Raw genomic sequence first — 23,818 nt, forward strand, 5'->3', positions numbered from 1 at the left:
AATCAAATGCAAATAAGAGCCCCGTTAATTGTTTCGACTTAATTAAAACTATATTGGTTTTATGGAAAACAAATTTTAGCAAATGATTTAATAAGAAAACAAATGTTTTCTCTTATTTGGTTCTGACTTGAGATTATTTTTTGGAAAACGCTTTATGTTATTTTGTGCGTATAATCTTTTATATTAAAATAATTTTTCGTGTTATATATACAAGATGTGGTATTAATATATGCATCAATTTATACTTCTATAATAAAATTTTTATATTTATTTAAGTTTAAATACTAAATAAGTATATGTGGTTTATCCTAAAGTCAAATTGCTATAATTTGTGCATTTTAATTGAACTTTCAATTTGATGTACCTAGTGATCCTTAATTTACGTAGAAATTAAACTTATATTAGTTCTACACGCATCATAAAACTAAAAATATACAAAACCTCAAAACTTAGAAAAATGTTAAAATAAAAATTAAAAACAAAAGAAACCAATAGAAAATATAAAAACTCAAAAATATTATAACTTTTAAAAAATAGAAAACATGTAACAATATAAAATTTAAAAAATTTAAAATTGAAACAAAAATAATATTAAACTTTAAATGCCAAACTTCTAAACAAAACATAAAAATCAATTCAACTTTATCAAAATTTAAAATAAAAATAATATTAAAAAGTTATATTCTAACCATATTTTAATTCATTTTTTTTTCTCTCAAAATTTTATAAAATATTTTAACTTAAACTATTTTATTATTATTTATAAATTATTTCAAGACTTTTTACATATTTTTCAACATCTAAATGAGAAGACCTTAGAGTAAGTATTAAGTAGATTGGTAAAATGGGCTTATTTTACTCCTTGTTGTTGAGTCGGCCCATGGCCTTTTATTGCTTTAGTTACTCTTGTTGTTTGAGTCGGCCCATGGCCTTTAATTACTCTTGTTTTTACTGCTTTTAGGCTTTTATCTTGTACTGGCCCATGGTCCGTAGAACGAGATAGTCCATTACGGATTCTTGGCAGTGAGATGGGAATACGTGACATGAATTTACACGACATAAAATTAACGGATTTAAATTTATTATTAATATGTTCGAATAAATATGAGTTGATTCGTTAAAATATAATTTATAAATAGGTCAATAACGGATTAATTGACTTAACCTAAAATTAATCAATTTTTATTCGTTTAGATTTTATTTCAAAATTATAATTATATTATTATTGAATTGTAATATTAATATTTTTTAGTATATTTATAGTTTTATTATAGAGATTATAATTTTAGACATATCCTCATATTTGTTATCGTAGGATTTGTAATATTGGTTTTATTATATGTTAAAATTTAAAAAATATTGATAATTTTTATTAAGTATATATTCTTATTTTAAGATATTGTAACTACTAATAAATATAAATTTTAATTTTTATGAGAAATGATATTAATAAGGTCAAAAAGATTATGTATGTTAATTTACTAATTTATATGAAATTAATCTAAATGAATCGTGATCTATTTCTAATTAATTATTAACAAATTAATTTAGGACACAATCTAAATAAATTTAGTTAAATTTAAAAGTTTGGCATAATAACTTAGGTGATTGTAACCAAAAAAAAACTTAGATGATTGATTTATATAATTAAATATTTATGATTTGACACAATAACCACCGTCCGAAGAAACGATTAGGAAATCAAATTCTTCCTATCAAAAACAAAAAGAAAAGTAATCAAATTCTCTATTTCCTCTTTTACCCTTCTTCTTTCTGGAGGTCTCTCGAGCTTTCCTGGTTCTTCATAATTATCTGTGATAAGATTAAGGCCATTCTTCATCGCCCTCGAATCCATCTAGGAGTTCATACATTCGGATCTTGCTGTCCCAATCATCCCTGTGATAAGAGGAACCTTGGTTTCGGGGTGATTTAATCTCAAATACCGGCTAGCTCGAGTCTCTGCACATTAGCATTGAGGTCCTGCCATCTCGGTAGTCTTTTGACTCTTTCATTGCCTTTTCCATATCAATCTTCTTCGCTATAATTTTAGTTCTGTTTCTCTGCTTTCGCTTGTCGAACTCTATGGCAGAACAAAAACGCCGTAGAAAAGGCTTTGAATTAATATTCTTTTTTAATTGTGCGTTGAGGTATTGTTATGTTTTCTTGTAAAGGCTATGAAGGTTGGTTAGGGATTCCCTTCGTTGAAATCTAATTCACCAATATCTCGTTCTGTTAATTGAGTCATTTTTCCCTTGAAAATAATTAGATGGACAGGAAAATTTATATTACAGCTTATAGGGTTATTGAAGATTGAACGTTGCGGTGAGTAGCTATGATTGGAAGGAGATTCTGTTCTTAAGCACAATCACCCTTTTTTCTCTTTTACCCTGCATCATTTAGGATAAATTTTACTTTTTGAAATAAAAGAGCCTATAACTGTATATTACTCGTAAAAAAAAAGGCTTGAGTATAGAGTTTTTTGAAATTTTCTCTCCCCCAAAAGCACGATCAGTTTTCTTGGCAGCTAGGGGCTATGCCCAATATCTCCATTAGATTCAAAGGTCAAGGCATTGGGGGTACTCTTCTCTGTTCTTTCTCTCTCTCACACACGCCCTCGGTTTTCTCTCGCACAACGCCGCCGCATCACAACCCCTCATCGTTTCATGTTACCCACAGAAATTTTAGTTAATTTGTATTTCCTGTAAATCTCAAATGATTATGGAGTTGTTATTGGGTGTCAATTCGTATGATTTCCTCTATACAATTTGCAAGAACTCATTATTTTAGCTACTGAGTTGTTTGGTCTTCAGTGAGAGATGACTATATTAATCTATGTTGTTGAGATGTTTGATTGAATTACCGTGGATTTTTGAGTTTGAATGAATTCTGGATTGCACGATTGGTTGTTGATGAAATCAAAATGTCACTGAAGTTTTCTTCAGAATAAAACTATTGTGTATGTAAGAGGAATAGGAATAATAATACCCCAACATGATATGCTTTTAATATAAGGATGCAAGAATGCTGAAAAATTTGAGGTTGCTAAAAGATAAACACTTGCTTAAAAATGCTAAACCCAAATAATCCCTAGGGGTTGGCTCATGTGGTAAAGGCCTTGGGCTTGGGAGTATGCTCCCCCCAGGTCCAAGGTTCAAATCCTCTTGGGTGCAAACAATCTCTAGGGGCCACACCCTCCAGTGAAAAGCTAGCAATTTAACCAGTTCTATGTAGGGAAGCTTCCGAGGGTGCGGTGCATGGGATCGGGGTTTACTCTGCAATTTTAGGTTTCCTATTTTCTAAAGTTGAACTGACCAACTATCTATTATCTATTCTTATAATATATATGAGGTATTTTTGTTGCTTTTACCTCAAAATTCAAAAAGTATGGACGTCACATGAGGAATCAAGAACGGCCCTGAGGCCCTCTCACTAGTCTTCATATATATATGTATGTGTGTGTGCGCGTGCGTGCGTGCAAAATTGTTAGTGTTTAGGGTTCTATGTTTTGCCTTATTTCTTCTTCTTCTTCTTCGTTTTTTCAAATCTTGGACTCCATTCACGTTCTTATTCTCTCAATAATGGCTTTGACCAGTATTTGATTTACTATTTCTTTTTTGTTTTCAATCTTCTTCTTCTTTGTTTTTTTTAATCTTGGACTCCATTCACGTTCTTGTTCTCTCAATAATGGCTTTGACCAGTATTTGATTTACTATTTCTTTTTTGTTTTCAATCTTCTTCTTCTTTGTTTTTTTTAATCTTGGACTCCATTCACGTTCTTGTTCTCTCAATAATGGCTTTGACCAGTATTTGATTTACTATTTTTTTTTTTTGTTTTCAAATTTACTATATTTATCATGGTGGAGCTCATTGCAATATCTTCTCAGGTTTACCGTGCTGATTAGAGTAATTATAATTTTGTTATATTTGAAATACAAGGCATTTGTTCCGCTAAAGCTGGGGTGAAAAAAGTAATTTATGTTTTGTGTTGAAGTTTCGCTTCTGTGTTTGAATTTCTACATTATATGTAGATTAATTTAGAAAACCATATGCATATGTATGATATCTGATCCATAGCACAGTGCAGAAAAGAATCCTTTCCTTTATGTACATAAGCCCTTTGATTTTAAGGAGCATCCTAGTTTCAGAGGTACACGCATTATGCATATGCAATACGTTTATCATATGGCTGGAAGCATTTTGCTAGAATGCTGTCTTGTTATCTGTCTTCATGGTCATGTTGTTGCAAAGTTCCTTATGCTGGTTGCTTTGTTAATAGAGAGGGCTTTTTTTTCAGTGAATAAAAATTTAAGTAAATTATGATGTAATCTTCTTTAGGTGATTGGTTCCCCCACAGAAGACCAAGTCCATAATATTCAATCCTTGAACCTGTAGGATTGCAAATAATTATTATTATTTTATTGGCACCGGGTGTCCAAGAACAACGTCCCGACTAATCCCGGGGGTGCTCTGGCCCTTTGCAATTGTACCTCGGGTAATTCAAGGGAAAACCCCCAGTTCAATGGTCCCTAGAGATTGTTTGCACCCAAGAAGATTCGAACCTTAAACCTTGGAGGGAGCATACTACTAAGACCAAGGCCTTTACGACTTGAGTCAACTCCTGGGGGTTTGTAGGATTGCAAATTATGTAGGCCAGGCATATTAGCATTTCAACACCTAATAGTGCTGGAAGCATTTTGCTAGAATGCTGTCTTGTTATCTGTCTTCATGGTCATGTTGTTGCAAAGTTCCTTATGCTGGTTGCTTTGTTAATAGAGAGGGCTTTTTTTTCAGTGAATAAAAATTTAAGTAAATTATGATGTAATCTTCTTTAGGTGATTGGTTCCCCCACAGAAGACCAAGTCCATAATATTCAATCCTTGAACCTGTAGGATTGCAAATAATTATTATTATTTTATTGGCACCGGGTGTCCAAGAACAACGTCCCGACTAATCCCGGGGGTGCTCTGGCCCTTTGCAATTGTACCTCGGGTAATTCAAGGGAAAACCCCCAGTTCAATGGTCCCTAGAGATTGTTTGCACCCAAGAAGATTCGAACCTTAAACCTTGGAGGGAGCATACTACTAAGACCAAGGCCTTTACGACTTGAGTCAACTCCTGGGGGTTTGTAGGATTGCAAATTATGTAGGCCAGGCATATTAGCATTTCAACACCTAATAGTTTTTGTTTTTATTTTTATATTTATAAAAAAGTTTGGGCTTTTCTTATTAATTCTTAAAATTTCAAAATTATTTTATAAAATTTTTAATTACATAGCCAGTGTGAATTTTAATGTGATATGAGGCATGTTGAATTCTAATCACTGATAGGCCGTTAAATATTTTTAATAAGGATCTAGTGGAAAGACTTGATTGAAAAATCTAAAAGTTGAAACAACAAAATGTTAAAGTTGACAGTTCTTTTTATTTTGAGTCATCAATTTGGTGTTGATTTTGTAGTTATATGGAAGAGCAGTTCATACTCAGAGTCCCACCATCTATTGCAGAGCGATTAGACCGCCTTCTTAGTGAAAGTGAAAATGCGTCATCTTCTGAAGACAAATCATTGGATTTGACCTTTTCTGGTGAGGAACATTGAGTAAACTACTACTTTTTGCAAACCATTGCACTTTACTTAAATTGCGACATGTATATTTGCAGTGTTTCTTTTCTCTCCAGAACTTCAAATCCACTTCTTTCTTTGCTGTTTCAATTCTCTATTATAATTATTTTTTATTTTTATTTTAGAGTTATATCTTTTATGTTGTTAAATGGGTTTTGTAAATAGATTTTTGTGGGAGTTCTTAACTGTGACCTACCTTCTTGGTATGCTTGTGAACTTAAAAACTTATTATGTTGCAGAGGATGGGAGGAGTGGGACATTTGTCATTGCCAATGACCATTTCCCTGCATCTCTCTTGGATCTTCCTTCTGTTGTGGAATCATATAAAACATATGATGACAGTGTGTTGATCAAGACTGCAGACATTGGCCAGGTAAAATGTTCTTTAGTGTTATATGATTGACAAGGACATCAAAGATTTATTCATTTGTAATTCTTCTTTATGTCTGCTGGTTGTAACAGATGATTATGGTTAGAGAAGCAGGTGATCCTGCTCCAGACATGGTGGAGTACAGACATGGTCTCACCCCTCCTATGAGGGATGCTCGGAAGCGGAGATTTCGCAGGGAGCCAGATCTAAATGTATTAAATAATTCATTGCAAAGCTTTGCTAACAAACATAACAGCAAGATTGTGAAGGAGAAAGAAGGAAAAAGGAAAAAAGAATCTGTGCTATCGCTTTGGCATATGGTCGATCATTTTGAGAAATATGGCTCTTTTTCATTTGTTATCTTGTAATTGCAAATCATTTATTGAAAAGGAAAGGCTTTTGTAGTTTGGAAGTTGCATTTACGAATATAGTTTTCGTCTAGGTATTAAAATAAAAACATGAAATCTGTATTCTAATAAAAAGTCACCAAGTCTATTGAAATTGGAACTTACTGAACTCTACGGTTTCTTAGGATGTTAGTATGTAGCTTTCCTTTCATTGCCCTTTTCCAATTTGATGTTTGTACTGACTACAACTATGTTATGTTCTCCAGCCTGAGCTTGTACAGCGTGTCTTGAAAGATCTAGTGAAGATCAGTGCCGGTTCAACAGCCGAGAATGTTGATATCCTTATATGTTATGTGCTTTTCACTTTATTGATGTTCCTGGCATACTTTTTACTTGATTAATGTTGCTTGTTGCATGATTTTACAAGCAGGAAAATAGTCTGTGCTTGGGCAGTGCCTATTCTTGGTAATAAATTCTCTTATTAATTATAAAAAAATTGTATGTGCTCTTGAATGCTCCAATGGTGGTGTCTCAATGGTCTTTAGGTTACTCCCAAGTGGTTTGGCATGTACTACGTACTGGGTTCGAATTCGAATATGGATTCACCTTAGACTAATACTATTAGCCACAAAGATTTATTGAATTCTCTAGTGGGGTTAGGGTCTAAGCTATGGCTCAGGCCTTCTTGAGGAAGCGCCTGCAGCTTCCTGACGTCTAGGCCCCACTTGTCCGGTTCCCAAAAGGTAGGGTAATACTACTTTGGTCAGGCTAAGGTAGGGAAACCATCTTTGGTTGCCCCCTCCTACCCTTTTTCGCTCATTAAAAAAAAAAAAGTAGGACATTGGTTTAAGATTCCAATGGATGATTGGGGTAGTAATTGAACTAATGACTGCAGTGTTCAATTTGAATTCAGAGACACATGGAGGGTGAAAAAAAGGTTTTTTTTTTTTTTTTTTAATTCAATTGGAAGTCTGTTATGATGCTTTTGTATCTTTGTTTCACCCTCAAGATCTAAGATGTCTCTAAGCTGTGTGGGAGCTCAAGGATTTGTTACATTGTTGTTTCAGGGGAAAATATGAGTGCAAATTGAGGTTTTCTTTGTTGTGAAACGTATGATAAGTCATAGTTGAAAATGTAAGACAGTTGTATTGGCAGCTGTAGCGATTCAGAGACTTCCACTACTTTTTGTGGATTGATTATTCCTTGATTAAGTGGCTCACATGCTGAAACAGCTGAACAAGAGGAAGATGGAGACGGAAGTGCTCGTTATGTGAGTAAAAAACCTGCACCTGCTCCTGCACCCGTTGCAAAGGCCAATGCCCCGGAGGTTGGAACAAATGCTGGGGAGCGTGACAGAAGTGACTCTGATGAATCTGATGACTCAATCTGACTTGAAGCCTCTTCTAGAATTGAAAAGGTGTATAGGATTAACAAGAGCTGTAACCTGTTGTTCCTGCTTAGTTTGGAGTATTTTCTTGAGTTTGCAGTCTCTATTTGTTATTTAATTTACTGAATATTTAGCTATATGGCAATTTCTTCTAGAAATGGTGTTGGACAGTGCCAAATACGTTGGCAAACTAGAGCATTGCCCGACTCTTCACCTACTTTATGTTTTTCCTTAACCTGTGTGGTCAGAATTTCTTCAGCTAGGGAAGAAATTAGGGTGTTGGGAAATGCTAATCTGCCTGGCCTGGCCTACAGAATTGGACTTGTTCCTGTTGGTGAATATGAAAGCTCCCCCCTCTTATAAGCCTATTGAGTCTGCAGACTGTGATGGGATTGCTTGGAGAGGGAAGGTTTAGAAGATTAGATGAAGGTTTCAGATAAATTTTATTTGCAAGTCAGTGTGGACATCTTCCCCAACACTGATATTGCATGATTAATTTGCAATATAAATTTAAAAATTTGAATCTTAAAAATTAAATATGTAAATGGTACGAGTGATGTGCTCTCTGTATTACATGTAAAAGAATTCAGAAGAGTAAGCTTAGAGTTTAGCCGTATCAATTTATAGTTTAATTTTTTTTTAGACCTAACACTCTTCATTTAAGAACCTAAACTTAAATCTGTATGACCCAACAGGAATTAAAAGTACACAATTCTTCCTCAAATGTAAATGAGCTCTATGCATAAATGGACTCCTACCATGCATGAAAAAAATACTGTGAGAATATGTACTTTCAGTGAGAGTGGCTAAAGGCTTAAATAGTTTAGGCTCATTTGGAGAGTGAGATGAGATAAAAATTTTGTAAATAATAATAAAATAGTCTGTGAGTAGTAATGAAATAGTTTGAGTTTATTATTTTTTAGATTTTGGGAAACGAGAAAAAAAATTGAATAACAAATATTATAAAGTTAAAATATTATTATAATATAATTTTATAATATTAATTTTGTTTGAAAATTTGAAAAAATTGAATTGTTTTTTATTTTTTATTTTAAAGTTTGGAAAAGTTATAATGATTAGTTTGAAAAATTTATGATTAGTTTGAAAATGTTTGTATCTGAATTATGCTTGGGAAGGAGATTTTTGGGATGAGATTTATTTCCAAACAAGCTAAGTGGCCAAAGTTTTTGGAGAAATTTTAATAAATGATTATGCACACTCTCATTTATGATTTCAATATTTTAATACAAAATGACTTTATTTATTATAAAAAATATTTGCGCCTGATGCTTCCATTAGAACAAAAGAAAAATATTTTTAAGTCAAGTTCAGTAGTAGCATTCAAGCTTCTAAGAATTTTTAAAATTGACTTTATTATTAACCATGAGAATTAATTTGATGTCACTTCAAATTAAATCATTGGTTTTCGGGGGCCAAACTTATATAATAATGATTATTTGAGTGTACATGTAAATTTTTGTGTATATATTATGCAATTTATTATTTATAGTTATAAAAAATATAATTATAGATGCAATTCCATTTCATATTTACTCAATATATGTATACCAATAATTATTATCAAATTTGACAATTGGTCAGACTCATATTAAAATTTTCAATTTAAGTAAGAAATTTGCATCCTTTTCTCATTCTTGTATTTTTTTCATTGAGAAAAAATAAACCGATTGAAAATAATTAGGAGAAGATATAAGAATAACAAATTCTAAGACTTTGAAAATGACATTTTAAATTTAGAAAAATGAAGACTTTTGAGTTTTTTTTTCTTTTTTTTATGCACATCACATGTATAGATATTCATATTACGTATACGCTAAAATCTTAGGGTTTTTTTAACCTTATCTGTTCAAATTTCATAGATTTTTGGGGTCTATTTTTTAATTTTCCAACACATTTTAGTGTTTCAATTTTGGATTTTAAAATAACGAACAAACTTTCTGCATATTGTTATGGAACTCAATAATTTTGCTCTTCTTGCAGATCGCAGATTTGGAATCTACTGAATTGGCTATTATTTTTTCTTTCTTTATATAATTGAGTTGCCGACAGTGGTTCAGAAATTCAAAGCAGCTACCTTCATTTCACACTTGGGATTACTTTGATTCATTACAAATTTACAATAAGATAAAATAATGACAAATTACATGAACACACAGAGAGAGAGAGAGAGAGAGAGAGAGAGAGCGTTGTAAGCACCTCCTTGACAGCTCTTACAAGCATTGGGGGATCCAAAACATGAAGAAAGACTTCGCAAGCCAACGATTTGCTGCTGCAATTTTATATTGGGTTTGTGCACTAAGAATTAGAGCCAATTGTTTGCTATGAGAAATGGCATCCATCGCTGCTTGGTTTACGACTTCTTGCCTCTGTCAACCTGAGAACAAAGAGTAGCGTTTCTTTTCTATTAGCATACCTACAAAGCTCATAAATCATAGACTGCATAAATCCTGAACAATCATATTCCTTACCCCAATTAAGTTCGATCCTAAGGATGTTACATTGGCAGAACTCCTTCCCCTTCTTCATCTTTACCCATGTCATGCAATCGACGATCTGACAAGAAGCAAATCCATAAATAAATAAAAAATTAAATGCATAAATGGAAAAAGAAAACTTGAGAAAGGGAGCCCAATCATTTGTCAAGTTCAGCAATTTGCCAATTTGAAAAGAAAAAATTTCATGTTGGAAGACCTTCTCTCTTTGCTTGGAGATTTGAAAATTTTGACAAGCATTTGTCATGTCGTTATGCAAACCCAACGAGAACTAAAAAAAAAAACAGAAGATGAATAGTTAGACAGAGCATACCAACCAGATTTGGTTGCAGCAAGCAATAGGAGTGATGGGATCTCTTCAATGCAACCATTCAAAATTCAAAGTACATTTGGATTTATTCTTCCGTTTCTGTGCCAATAATGTATTTGCCATTACTTCCAACAAAAGGGATGTCAGCTATCCGACACCACTCTCCTCTCTGACCTTTCTTGTAAAGTTCTTCGAGCAGAGGACATTTACATATATCAAGTACTCTGAGTGAGGAAGGTAGGTCATTCTTTGGAAAGAACCTCAACTTTTGGCAACAATAGATAATAAGCTCTAGGAGTGAGGGAGGCAGCCCATCCTCTGGAAAATACGTGAGCTTCTCGCAGTCAGAAATCTGGAGTGTTTTAAGAGAGGTGAGTTTTCTTAAGCCCTCGGAAGACAAGCATTCCAGATTCGAAAATTCATAGATGCGGAGGATTGTTAGAGAGGAAGGCAACGCCATCTCTGGAAAGGACACCAGATGCTGACATCCAACAATACAAAGTTCATTAAGAGAAGTGAGGTTGTCCAACCCCCAATCGGACAAGGCTTCAGTGATTTTGAGATGAGAGATCGCGAGTACCGTTAGGTTTGTGGGAAAACCTTCTTTGGGAAATGACAAAACCTTCTCACATTTAGATATATAAAGCTGTCTCAGGTTGGAAGGGAGGAGCAACTCTCCACCATTAAACAATTGAAGATTTTCACAATTGTAGATGTAGATTCTTGTCAGAAATGAGTTATGATGAAAACTTTTCGCTACTGACTCCAGCTTCGGACAACTGAAAATTTCAAGGCGTTGAAGTGTGGTAGGTAATTCTCCGCTTGATGTTAAGAATTCAAGGGATGGACAATTGCTAATGCTCAAGTCCTCAATAAGAGATGTGATGCCACTACTGCAACTACTGTTGTTGTTTGTATCATTATCATCATCCTCCACCAAATTCCTCATACTCTTGCACTCACTTATACGTAGCTTCTTTAAAGTTAGAGGCAGATGGCTTCTTGCAAAATGCGTTAGCGAATCACAGTTAATGATTTCAATAGACTGAAGACACATGTTGTTGTACATCAATGCCTTGGGTAATGATTCCAAGGCTATGCAATCCTTGATACTAATAGATGTGATTCTGAGTTGGAGATGCTCTTGATCAACTTCTTCCGCCACCAAAGAGACTAGTTTGGGACAATTATAAATATTGAGATGATGCAGAAATGGGAGATCATGTGGCAATGATCCCACCTTGTTTGACCACAATGTCGTTAGCTCCTCACAGCTTTCAATACTTAAATTTTCTAACTCTGCCAGCCCTTCCATATCAACCCCTTGATCTGAAATTGCTGAAAGTGAAGAGTAGAATGTTCTTGATTTGAATGTAACCTTGCTTCCACACACCACCCCACTAGATCTCTCAGTATTAAGTGTGCATTTATCTGGAAAGTATGAAAGTGAAACATTCAACTGTGCACAATTATATATATCAACATCCTTTGGTAAAGGAAGGTTCTTTGGTAACTTCCCTAATAGTTTCGGACAACTATAAAGGAAAAGCTTATGTAGATTTGGGAACTCTTCACAACGACTCCATTTCTCCCACTCCTTCATGTTCTCGAAACGCAAAGTCTTTAAGGATCTAAAACATTGTGCACAACTATTGCCGCAAAATTCAGAACCAACACTCTTCACGCTATCCATGCCAGAGATCGAAAGAGTTTCGAGTGATGGCAATTGCCCCAATGGAGGTAATAATGTGCACTTGCGACAATTTGATATTTCCAAGGAGACCATATAAGGAAATGAAGGAGCTGTTAACCAATTAGGAAATTTTGTACCACCATAGTTAATTATACCCAACTCCGTCAAAGCGTCGTGAGGCTGTAGCCTATTTAGTACCTCTAGTTCATTTGTCCTGTCTTTCGACTCATCAATGTCACGACTCCATCCCAACGACAACTTACTAATTTTGATCTTTTTAATTAATTCAACATCTTTTGCATCATTCGGTTCAATCACATTCTCTAATCTTGAAATGTTGAGCTTCCCTTTAAGATGCTTCAAAGGCCCAAGCTCCTTTACACCTGAGCAATTGTCTTTTCCCACAATTAGATTAGACAATGTTTGGAGACAAGTTAATTTACCTATTTGCACCGGCATTCCTTCCAAACAAATTGCACCTTCAATATTGAGGTGGCGCAGGTTGACCAAGTTGCATAACATTGAAGGTAATTTCTTCAGACGACGGCACTTCTCCAACAACAATGTTTGCAAGTTGTAGAGAATAGCTATTGATTCAGGTAGGCTACTAATTTCAGTTCTGGAAAGGTTAAGATACCGTAGATGCTTTAAATCACTGATAGAATCTGACAATTCATTTATACAGTACCCATTGAAAGATAGAACCCTTAAACATCGTAATGTTGGAACCAATTCACAATGAACATGACGAGCCAAATAGCAAGGACCTTGAAATGGTAGCATGAGAGGTAAGAATGTACGTAGACTAATGAGTTTAGAAAAAACCTCAAACTTTTTAGTAGCATCATATTTGCTACCCAAGTAAGATGAGTGGCGTGCTTTTATAGGGACATTCCCATGCTGACTACCCCCAATTCTATCCTCCATTCTAAAGCACGTCTCGCCTGCAACTGATTGAGCCAAATCATTGACGAGGTCATGCATAAAAAATTTGGATTTAAAGCGTGATTTTTGAAAAAATGACCTTGACAACAAATTGCGAAAATACTCTCTACCCAAATCTTCCATGTCCTCTTCATCCTCATGTTGTGGATGAATCAAACCTTCTGCCATCCATAATAGAACCACCTCATTCTCCTCAAACTCATAATCTTTTGGAAATATAGAACAATAAGCAAAACACCTCTTTAAATGTGCAGGTAGATTGTGATAGCTTAACATAAGAGCGGGAGCAATTTCACTTCTCTCTTCAGGTATATCCCATATCTTACTCTTCAAAACTTTCTCCCACTCATTACAGTCTTGTGTACCGCGTAAGAGGCCTCCAATAGTTTTTACAGCCAAAGGCAAGCCTTTACACTTTCCAACAATTTCCTCCCCAATATCTTTAAGGTCTTGATATGCACTAAAGTCTTTTGCATCCAATGCATGCTGGGAAAATATGGACAAACAAGCATCAGCTGGCAACAACTCCAACTGAAAAGGTTCAACTTTAATGGTTCCCATCAGTGATGATACTCCTTGATTACGAGTTGTGACAATAATACTACTTCCAGGAGCCCCTGCTTCAAACGGAGAACGTAGGCGAATCCAATCATTGTATTTCTCATTCCAAACATCATCAAGAACTACTAGAAACTTTTTCCCAAGTAATTTCTCCTTCAATTTGACTTGCATCCAATTCAGATCTTTGTCATCGCAGTTTTCCGAACTCATGATAGATTGTAAAATTGTTTTTGTAACTGTAGCAACATCAAAATCTTCAGAAACACAAGCCCATGCTTTCATATCGAAAAAGTTTTGCACTTTTGTATCATTGTAAACGAGCTGGGCGAGGGTTGTCTTTCCAATACCCCCCATACCAACTATAGAAATCACATTGGGTATTTTAGTCAAGGCATCACTATGTTTATCACTTATCAATAATTGAAGTACAGCCTCTGCGACTTCCTCCCTACCGTAGATGTGATCTTTGGTCACCACAGAAGTTGAGGGAGGTATCTCTCTTTTTTTGCTTGGCCTTGGACTAGAACTTTCCTTCAAATTCAGTTGATCTTTTTGTGTCACAAGATCATTAAATCTAGCAGTGATTTTCTTTATTTTTGATCCCAGCCTAATCTTGATCCTAACAGCACTTGGAGTTAAACCAGTAAACCAAGAAGGGACGAGATTCCGTACCTTACTAGTGATAGCTTGACTTTCACCCATCAACGTGCGTCGCAAAGCTGCTTCTGTGGCGACCTCATCCAATATATCTTCCACGTCGTAGGCCAAGTCTCTGAGATCATCAAGCCAAGCTTTTACTGACCTTTCAGTGTGTTGCTTCTCCTCTGCATCATCAAGCACCTTACGAATTCTTATCAACGTTTTATCCCACTTGTCTAACTGTTTTCGAAGTCCCTTTTGGCGAGCGAATTGCAGCAACTCAGGAGAGGCCAATCGGTCAAACAGCACTTGAAGGGCAGCAGAAAGAAAGAGCTCTCCCACTGCAGCCATGATTTTCGTATGAGAAATGAAGGAACGAGTAGTGGAGAAAGTATGCAGAGATATGAGTAAAACCTGTGATTTCTTCTGGCAAAAGGCCAAGATCAGTCTCATAAGTTTAATCTTATCGTAATAGGAACGTGGTTGGTAGGGAGACCTAAGGCGAGTATGCTTTTTCTCTTTCTGTGATGATTGTTTTCCTTTAGAAAAATTATATACATAAGTCTCATACTCCTGCACACCACTTAAAAGTATGTGAATTTATTCTTTTACCCTCATGTTTCATAAAATATGAAATATGAAATATAAAGATAAAAGAGTAAAATCACATATTTTTTAAGATATGATTATTTAATTTGTTTTAAAAATATGGGGTCTGGTATTTATTGGTTTATATTAAATAGACTTCAGAAAACTTCAAAAATAAAAAATAAAAAAAATTCAAAAGTTGGAAACAGAAAATAAATTTCATTGATTTGAAAATATAACGAGTCAATTTTGGGAAGAAATTATCATTTTTCTTCTCAAAATTATATAGCCAATAGTCTCGACAGCTTGAGTAAAACTATAAAAGATAATGAAATATAATATTTTTATTTATTTTATTATTATATTTTTGTTGTGAAATTTTAAAAAATTGTATTGTTTTTTATATTTTATTTAAAAATTTGAAAAAATTAAAAAATTTAAATGAAAAGATTTAAAATTAAAACTAAAACGTATTTTTGTATCTGAATAATTTTTAAAAAGAAAATATCTAAAACTAATTAAGAATATTTGTATTTCCTTCCAAAAAAAATGCCTAATTATCATTTTTGTTCTCAAAATGATAGGAGCAATAGTCTCGGTACCTTGACTAAAACTATAACACTCAGTTTATTTTTACAACTATTTTCAATTAATTTCATCTTATTATTATAATTTTTTTAAATTTTTATATAAAATAAAATAAATAATTTAATATTTTCAAATTCTAAAATAAGAATAATATTAAAAAATTTTATTTTAATAATATTTTATTTAGTTTTTAATTTTAATTTTAATTTATCTCATTTTATTTTATCTCATCTCTAAAAGCAAACGTGACAAATTAACAAAATGAAAAATATTAGTTTACCCTCTTACTTTATCCACTCACTTTAACTGTTTGTATATTTAATTTGTTTTAAAATTTTTTTACTTAATTATTAAAAAAATAATTTTTAATATATTGATGTATTTTTTTATTTTTTAAAAATATAAAAAAATACTAAAAATATAAAATGATAAGTTTGTGCTAGCCACGCCCCGTGGTCATTTCTAAACGGCAGCCTTGCATGTCACTAACAAAACATACTATGTATAAATTATTTTATCATATTCTCGAATTTCAAGTCTTTATCATTTAATTAAATTCGTGGAAAGTAGGGTACAAACGTCACAAGTCTTTTTCCTCTACGTAACTCTGTCTTTTCTTTGATTCTTCTGACACTCAAATAAGAGAGATGCCGTGTACGTAAATTTCATATAATTATTTAAAAAAAATAAAAATAAAGTAAAATTTATTATTAAAAAATTATTATTTTTATATAAATCTTATGTTTATTATTTTTTTTAAAATAATTATACAGCACTTATTTACAATTATAATTATTATTTCTCATCATATAAATAAACAAATAAATAAAACTGCAAAACCATGAAAATCTCATATTTTTTCTATCAATCAAATAAATAAACAAATAAATAAAACTACAAAACCATTAAAATCTCATATTTGTAAGGCTGAATTTATGTAAATATATCTTTCCTACTTTATTTGCATTTTAAATTTTGAACAAATATCTTTCTACTTAAAAATGAATTACAAAAAAAGCTTAAAGTGCCAAATTTGTTGGAAATTAATTTATGGCATTAATTATTTTTTTAATATTATTTTTATTTTAAGATTTTAAAATTTTAAATTATTTATTTTATTTTAAGTAAAATTTTAAAAAAATTATAATAATTAAAAACGATAAGATAAAATAAATTATGATGAGTTATGAAAATAAATGAGTCCTTAATAGCCAAAGTCTCCATTTTTTATCAAGTATTTTTTCCAGTATTTAACATATCAAACCCAATAAATGAGGTACCTTAAGATTCAAGCATATTTTTTAAAAATCAAATACACAAAAATTTTACGACTTTACAAATAGATTTTCTGGAAAACTTTAAAGAAATTCAATAAAAAAACAGAAATTAAGTTGTTAAAAGATTTGTATACCCTAAATATGGCTTGCAACTCTTCAATAAAGCATAAAGTTTTTCTGGCTATGCATTAATTTATTTTGTAGTTATACCAAACTCCAAAGACTTGTGTTCAACTTTTTTTTTAAAGTCTTTTTCCACTCAATTTTTTCTTTGATTCCTCTTATTCAATCACATCTGTGGAGTCCATGGGATGATAAGTCAAAAACAAAAAAAATCTAGGAAGAACAATCAGTTCACATGCGATGAATTTTCTGAGCAGTCCAACTTTAGAAGGACTTTAGTAAAGTTGCGATATCTATGAAGATATTGAAATAGACCCATCAGGAGATGATGAAAGGGCATTTGATGGCATTTGTGACCACTTGCCCACAAAGATCTTATTGCTAAAGCAAGAATCCCAATTTTTTTGTTGTTATAGGAACGTGGGTGGGACCTTAACTTGCTGGCTCCTTTCTCATGTGTATATATGCTTTTTCTCTTTCTCATGTGATGGCTCTTCTTCTTCTTTTTTAAGATATGATCATTTGAAATTTCTTTTAAAAATCTGGTGTCTGTATTTATGGTTTGTAATAAATAATTGCTAATTATTTATATTAAAATCTATACGTGGTGTCTTGTATCTATGCATGCCATGGAAGGAAATTAATATCCTGTTCTTTTAGATTTCCTTTGGAATTTAGATTGAACTGAGATCAAGTAATTTAATCTAATTTTAAACTGAGTCTAATATCTAATTTAAAGTGTACAATTAAAAACACAACCGTAAATAAAATAAAAAAAGTCAAAGATGATAACAGTACCAAAAGTTAAGAATTACATCACCCAGGAAAATAAACCATAAGTCACCAAACTCTTAAACACCAATATAAAACTAATACAGTCATCCGCCTAAATAAAAAGGAAGATCAAATCAATGCTATAGAAGGGGAAAGGCCCCCAACTCTTCACTCCTCAGGTAGAGCCGATCCTCCAAGCTCATAACAGAAGGGGCGACAACATGGGTTGTGACAGACGGCACGACAAGGAGAGAGAGAGAGAGAGAGAGAGAGAGGTATATGTAAGAGGAAGAAACGGAGAGGGAGCTGGAGCCGTAGTAGGTGGAGATGGGGTGATTGGAGGGGCAGCTTCAAAACGTGGTGACGAGATCAATGGCGAACGTGTGTGGCATGCAAGGCTCACGGGTTTGTAGAGGGAGAAAGGCTACGAGGAGGGGAAGCGCCGTGCAAGCAGCAGCTGATGTGGCAATTAAACGAAACTCCCCGTTTTGATTAGTTAATTCATGTTTCCCTCATCCTTGTGTTTCAGACCAAACAACTTTCCCTCTCTGCGAATTTCGCTTCGAATTTTTTTCATCCCTCCTTCCCTCCCTCTCTACTCCCTCTTTGCTCCTCAGAAGTTTCCCTTTCTTTGTCCCCTCGAAGCCACATCCCTCCACTCAAAGCCGCTGCTTACAACCTCCCTTAGTGTTGAGATTGAAAGTCTAAGAGCCTCTTCCCCTTCATCCCGAAAAACCCTAACTTCTTTGTTTCCCTTCATCCCCAAAAATCCTAACTTTCCTTCCCCTTCATCTCGAAAAATCCCAACTTTCGAATTTTCGAAACGCACCTCCACTTTCGGCACGCAGCTTCAAACCCTAACATCTGCTACCATAAATCCGAGGTCCTATTTAAATGGGTATATTTTCTGTTTCTTTTAACATTCCATAATTTTCTCTTAGGGTTTTTTTATCTATGAAATGTGTGATTTTTTTATCTACGAAATGTGTGATTTTTTAAATGGGTATATTTTTTGTTTCTATTAACATTCCATAATGGTTGACGATGGCGACATCTCAATTGAGAGGGATAGAGGACGAGAGATAGAGGGAGGGAGAGTGAAAGAGTGAGAGAGAGATAGATATCTACAGGAAGGAGGGGAGATTGACAAGGTTATGAAGGGAAACCGCATGACAAGGAGCGACGACGACATGGAGAGAGAGAAAGAGAGAGAGAGAGAGTGAGAGAGATCTTTGAGAGGAAGAAACAGAAAGGGAGGCGGAGACGCTAGAGGTGGAGATGGGGTGATCAAAGGGGCATCTTCAGCTTGTGGCAACGAGATCATGGCAGATGTGGGTGGCATGCGAGGCTCACGGGTTTGCAGAGGGAGAGAGACTATAGGGAGGGAAGTGGTTAGCGGGAGAAGAAAGGAAGAGGATAGAGAGAGGCAAGAAGAAGAAGAGTTAGGGTTTTCCCCCCTTGAGCAAAACGACACCATTTGTGCCCAAGGGTTGCGCCCTATTTTGGAGTTTTGGGCTTCTACACTGGCCAAGCTCTCAAGCTAACAATTCCCTACAAAAAACAAAGCTGGGCTTCACAATGTTATTTGGAACTTTGAAAAGATTGGATAGGGTTTTGTGTTTGGATTGTGATTAGGTAATGATTAGCTGATATTTATAAATCCACAAATAACAGAAGTTGCTTGAGTCAAGTCTCACATGCATTTCGAGTATAAAAGGAAAAATCTCGTAAACATTTTGCTCGAGTTTGTGTCTATCTAGAATGAAGTTTCACGAACTTTTTAGAGAACTCACTCCAACTTGTCTCCTTCTTGTATAGAAATTCCATGCTTTTGCGAGCGTCTATCCAATTTCAACTAGACTCGACTCTATTTTATTATCAACTACATTACAAATTTTCGCATTAAGATCTCTAAATATAAATCCAAACTCACTAAACTTGTTACACCCTGCAATCTTCAACAAACCAAAAACTAGTGGACAAATGATTTTTAGAATCGCAAAATTTGCGACAATAGGTTAATTATGAATAAGATAATAATTAAGAATAATAATGACATTGAAATTAAAGACGAAGAAAAGAATTTCAGTTTTAAGAGGAAAAAAAATCCAAGAATAAAATGTATTTATAAGAATAAGTCGGATATATGTAAGAAAAAATGTATATTAGTTTAGTGGATTTCAATCCCCTAGAATTTGAAGCCAAAAGTCTAGGTGATTTGAAATTAGTTAAGGTAATCATCTGACTTTTGAGTCCACAAGCAACCCTGTAAAACAAAAATTTAGAGGATATTAACTGATGAGATGAGATAAGATGAAAGTTTAAAGTCGAATAAAATATTATTAGAGTATAGATTTTTAATATTATTTTTGTTTTGGTGTTTGAAAAAGTTAAATTGTTAATTGTGTGGAAGTTTGAAAAAATTATAATGATTAGATGAGATAAGATGAAATGAGAAGTGTTGTGTAACCAAACGAGGCCAGTCTGCATGCAGTTGGAAACAAATAAAGAAAATGACGTGTGCCTGTTATCAGTATTATGTATATAAAGTACTGAAGAAATATTTAAGGTTTACAAAGAAATATTAGAAATGATAATGAGAGAATTGAGGACACAATTAGTTGATAAGGCTATAATTGTGGAGAGTCACATGCAAACGATCGTCGACATTAGGTCACACGAGATTTTAATTCATGTTTTTCCCCACTATGCATTTCCTTTGATTGCCCTCATTAATTCACCAACAAAAAGATTAGAACAATGTTAGACCTTTTTGGATCATAATATATATGTAATTAGAATTGTTATGGACGTGTTTCACCGCCACCGCCTCACGATCACCTGTAACCAAAGAGTAAGACGGCTTGGGGGTTCGAGGGAACGCCTCTAATCCCTAAGTCAGTGACTGAGATAACTCTTTAATACCAATTAATCAAATCCCTTGCAACATACCTGGATTCTTCTCTTATATAGAGCCTTTGAACCGTTCTATTGTTAAATGATAATGGACGTATCTGTTATTCAAATTCAAACCTGGAGATGAGGCTTCATCTCTTAGGAAATTTGAATGATAATCGTTTGGATTCTATGCCACCGTTGGATAGTTATTCAGTCAGTATTGGCTATGGGTTGGATCCTCTTGATACCGAGCTAGGCTCTAGGTAGTGAGGTAGGCTTTGGGCTTGAGTAAGGGCCCAGGCCCATGTGGGACTTAACTAGTCGGAATGTCATGCGAAAGATTGGGGAAACAGTTTTTCTTTCTCTCTAGTTCGGGTTGGGAATTTCCCTTAGATGAAGTCCCTAGTCAGGTGTTTCCTGTTAGGGCTTGGTGGTCCCTTGCTCCGATGAGGATGATTTTGAGTTTCTTTTTTCCCCTCGTGAAGAGGCCCGTGTGAAGTTAGTAAAGGGTTAGGCCCAAGCTCATTCTCAGTGATGCTTTTCGGATGTGCTTTTAACCCCTAACAACATCAAGAGGTTTTTTATGGTTCCTACTCGGGCCCACCTATCAGGTCGTGAATTTTTAGGTGCTCCCTTGCTGGCGGGTGATTTAAAGAGGAAAACTCGTCTTGGTGCTGGTGAGCAAAAGAAGAGAAAACTTAATAGGGCTCGTATTTCACCTCGTTCAGATGAGCCTATCTCATCGAGGCACGATTCCTCACACCATCTCCCGTCGAGTGGAGGTATTAAGTTGGCTACTCCTCGGGAGAAACTGAGCAAGATGACATCCCAAGCGAGTGGAAGTTTAAAATTGGCGGCTCCTCAGGAGGAACCGGGTAAACTGAGCACCTGTGTGGCTCCACCAACCCTTTCCTTGGATGATGTGATGTCTTTAGTCGAGGAAGACCTTGAATCTGTGATTCCGGTGGAGGCTACTATCGAATTTTTTGCTCAATCTCTAACTACACCAACCGCTAATTTGCATCAGAAAGGTAACGACATCCCTTTGAGGGAGGATGATGACGTTGTCATTTTGAACCCTGACCTGCTTACAATGCCTTTATCTGCACCCGTGACCTTCGAGGCTCCTCCGCTTGCAATGCTTTTATCCCCACATGTCATTACTCAGTCCTTTGATGTTCTCGTGGACTCTCCACAAGTGGAACATGTCGAGGAAACAACGGCAGTGCCTTCATCCTCGCCTATCACTACTTAGTCCTTGGATGTTCCCTTGGAATCTCCAGAGGTGGGGCATGTCGAGGAAACAACAGCAGTGCTTCGTTCGCCCCTTGCCTCGACAATTTCTGGCGGAGTTACTCCCTATTTGCCTTTTGTGTTCCCGGTGGCCTCTCTTGCTAGTGGGAGTACGGTTTCAATTCCTTCTCTACCATTCAGCATTTCTCCTAGTGGAGACAACGAACCATCCTTGGTTGCTCCTGAGGAGGACCTTTGGGTTAATCAGGCACCTCTTCATTGGGATGATGCTGAAGTGTGCTCATGTTCCCCTGTTGATGCACCTGACAATATCCCTTCTTTTGTTCCTCCCCGACAGGCTAAAGTAACTTCTCCTCAGGAACTTTTTGTAATGGCTCTTTCCAAGTCTTCAATCTGAGAGGTTTTTCTAGTTCTCACCCACCGAGCTCCTCGCCGTCCCCACGTGCTCATTGTAAACTTCTCCTCGTGAACTTTTTGCTAACGTCTCTTAGGGTTGCACCTATTCAACATGTCAGAAACATTTTTGCATCGGCAAATTTTTTTCACTTTGTCTTTCCTTTTTGTATACTTGATCATTAGTTGTGAGAGTTTTTTTTTTTTTTTTTAGGGACCGATTACCTTGCCGCCGACTTGGTATAAGATAGGCTAAAGCTAAGAGAGGGGAAGTACCAAATGGACAATGAGTTGACCCAGTTGGAGGCTCTTTCCCGCACGGCTGACGGCTAACTGGCTGCCTTTCGTGCCCAAGTTGATTCACTTTGGATAGAGTTGGCGGGTTCTGCTGTGAATGCCGATCATTATCGTCGAGAAGTGACAATTATTGGGAGGGAGCGAGATGATCTTGCCACTCGCCTAAACCAGACGAAGACGATTGAACAGGAGCGAGATGACCTGGCTACTCACCTTCGCCGTGCATAAGCAACTGTTCAAGAACGAGATGATTTGGCCCCCCAGATGGAGGCTTTTATGAAAAGGATGAACTGGCTACTCGGGCGGAGCTTGCTTTGAGTGAGCAAGATGACTTGGTCGCCAATTTTGATCAAGCGAAGGTAGAGCTTGAAGAGTTAAAGCAAGCTAAGTCTGACTATGCCTTTCGCATGGTTTCTCTCGAAAATGAGCGGCGAGAACTAATCATGAAGTTGGGTGAAGCGGAAGGGGTGAAAACTAAGGCCAAGAGGAAACTGGTTGAGGTGAAGAGCCTCCTCAAAGATAGTGATCGTCAATAACCCCAACTTAATGAGGTTGTTGAGTCAGCCAAGAAGAGGATTCCCTTTTTGAGAAACAAGTGTCCCAGCTGAACCTTACTTTGGAGAAATCTGAGCATGACCTTAATCGAGTTCTCCCCCAACTCTCTATGGTTCCCAGTTGCAATGCTCCAAACCAAGCTCTTGTTGTTCCCTTTAAGGTTAAAGGAAAATCCCTACACGCAATCTCTCCTGGAAATCCATGTAGCATCATATGGGCTTTGATGGTCTCAAGATGCTTTACAGGATCTTTGGAGCCATCATATAGATCTATTGAAGGAACTTTAAACTTCAGGGCAAAGGCGCCGCCATGGTTTCTGCAGAGAATGGCAGATTTGTGCTAGACAACGACTGATCAATCAAAGAAGACGTTCCTATCTTCTTGGCCATCTCCTCGTACTTGTCTATAGGTTGCACACGTCGTGGTGCAGCTTCTTCGTCTCCTTGTCCTCTTGGTGGCCCTTATCGACACCTGCATTGTTTGCCTCCATCTTTACCTTGTCAACCTGACTGGGGGTCGCATCCTCTCCTGACGGTCCATTTCGTGACTTGAGAACCTCATTCTCCTTTCACAGTGAGTCAACCTTCGTGGTAAGTTTCTTTATTATCTCATCTATTTCTGCAAGTCTTCCCTCCATGTTCTGTGAAGTTTCTCCCAGATCTCTAGTTGCCAAAGAACGAGTGGTGG

The 23,818-nt window shown here is 35.4% G+C and overlaps 2 protein-coding genes across 5 annotated transcripts; one reads left to right on the plus strand and one right to left on the minus strand.

Moving 5' to 3' along the window:
* The first annotated feature begins 1,720 nt into the window (after positions 1–1,720).
* LOC109019362 (transcription initiation factor TFIID subunit 7-like) lies at positions 1,721–8,089 on the plus strand. 4 transcript variants are annotated; one of them, XM_035685988.1, is made up of 6 exons: positions 1,721–1,991; positions 5,457–5,581; positions 5,859–5,992; positions 6,082–6,201; positions 6,603–6,672; positions 7,557–8,089. In XM_035685988.1, the coding sequence occupies exons 2-6, from the start codon at positions 5,461–5,463 to the stop codon at positions 7,724–7,726; spliced, it is 615 nt and encodes a 204-aa protein (XP_035541881.1). In that variant the 5' UTR covers positions 1,721–1,991; positions 5,457–5,460; the 3' UTR covers positions 7,727–8,089. The 4 variants fall into 4 exon arrangements, 3 of the variants coding, with proteins under 3 accessions (XP_035541881.1, XP_035541880.1, XP_035541883.1); XR_004798472.1 differs by having other exon boundaries at positions 1,730–1,991; positions 6,082–6,309; positions 6,603–6,801; positions 7,404–8,089; XM_035685987.1 differs by having other exon boundaries at positions 1,732–1,991; positions 6,082–6,309.
* A 2,121-nt stretch (positions 8,090–10,210) lies between these two features.
* On the minus strand, positions 10,211–14,409 carry LOC109011672 (putative disease resistance RPP13-like protein 1). Its single transcript, XM_035685865.1, has 2 exons — positions 10,550–14,409; positions 10,211–10,297 (listed from the first exon to the last, which is right to left on the minus strand). Exon 1 carries the CDS (start codon positions 14,097–14,099, stop codon positions 10,632–10,634), a length of 3,468 nt encoding a protein of 1,155 aa, XP_035541758.1. The 5' UTR covers positions 14,100–14,409; the 3' UTR covers positions 10,211–10,297; positions 10,550–10,631.
* Positions 14,410–23,818: the final 9,409 nt, after the last annotated feature.

Source organism: Juglans regia, chromosome 15, assembly GCF_001411555.2.
Source record: "Juglans regia cultivar Chandler chromosome 15, Walnut 2.0, whole genome shotgun sequence".
NCBI lineage: Eukaryota > Viridiplantae > Streptophyta > Magnoliopsida > Fagales > Juglandaceae > Juglans > Juglans regia.

Bases quoted from the DNA above. Each gene is read 5' to 3' on its own strand.
- LOC109011672 (XM_035685865.1), bottom strand. From the start codon at position 14,099: ATGGGGGGTATTGGAAAGACAACCCTCGCCCAGCTCGTTTACAATGAT.
- LOC109019362 (XM_035685987.1), top strand. From the start codon at position 5,461: ATGGAAGAGCAGTTCATACTCAGAGTCCCACCATCTATTGCAGAGCGA. The intron at 5,582-5,858 runs GTGAGGAACATT...ATTATGTTGCAG, and splicing joins ATTGGATTTGACCTTTTCTG to AGGATGGGAGGAGTGGGACA. The intron at 6,310-6,602 runs GTCGATCATTTT...TATGTTCTCCAG, and splicing joins TGCTATCGCTTTGGCATATG to CCTGAGCTTGTACAGCGTGT.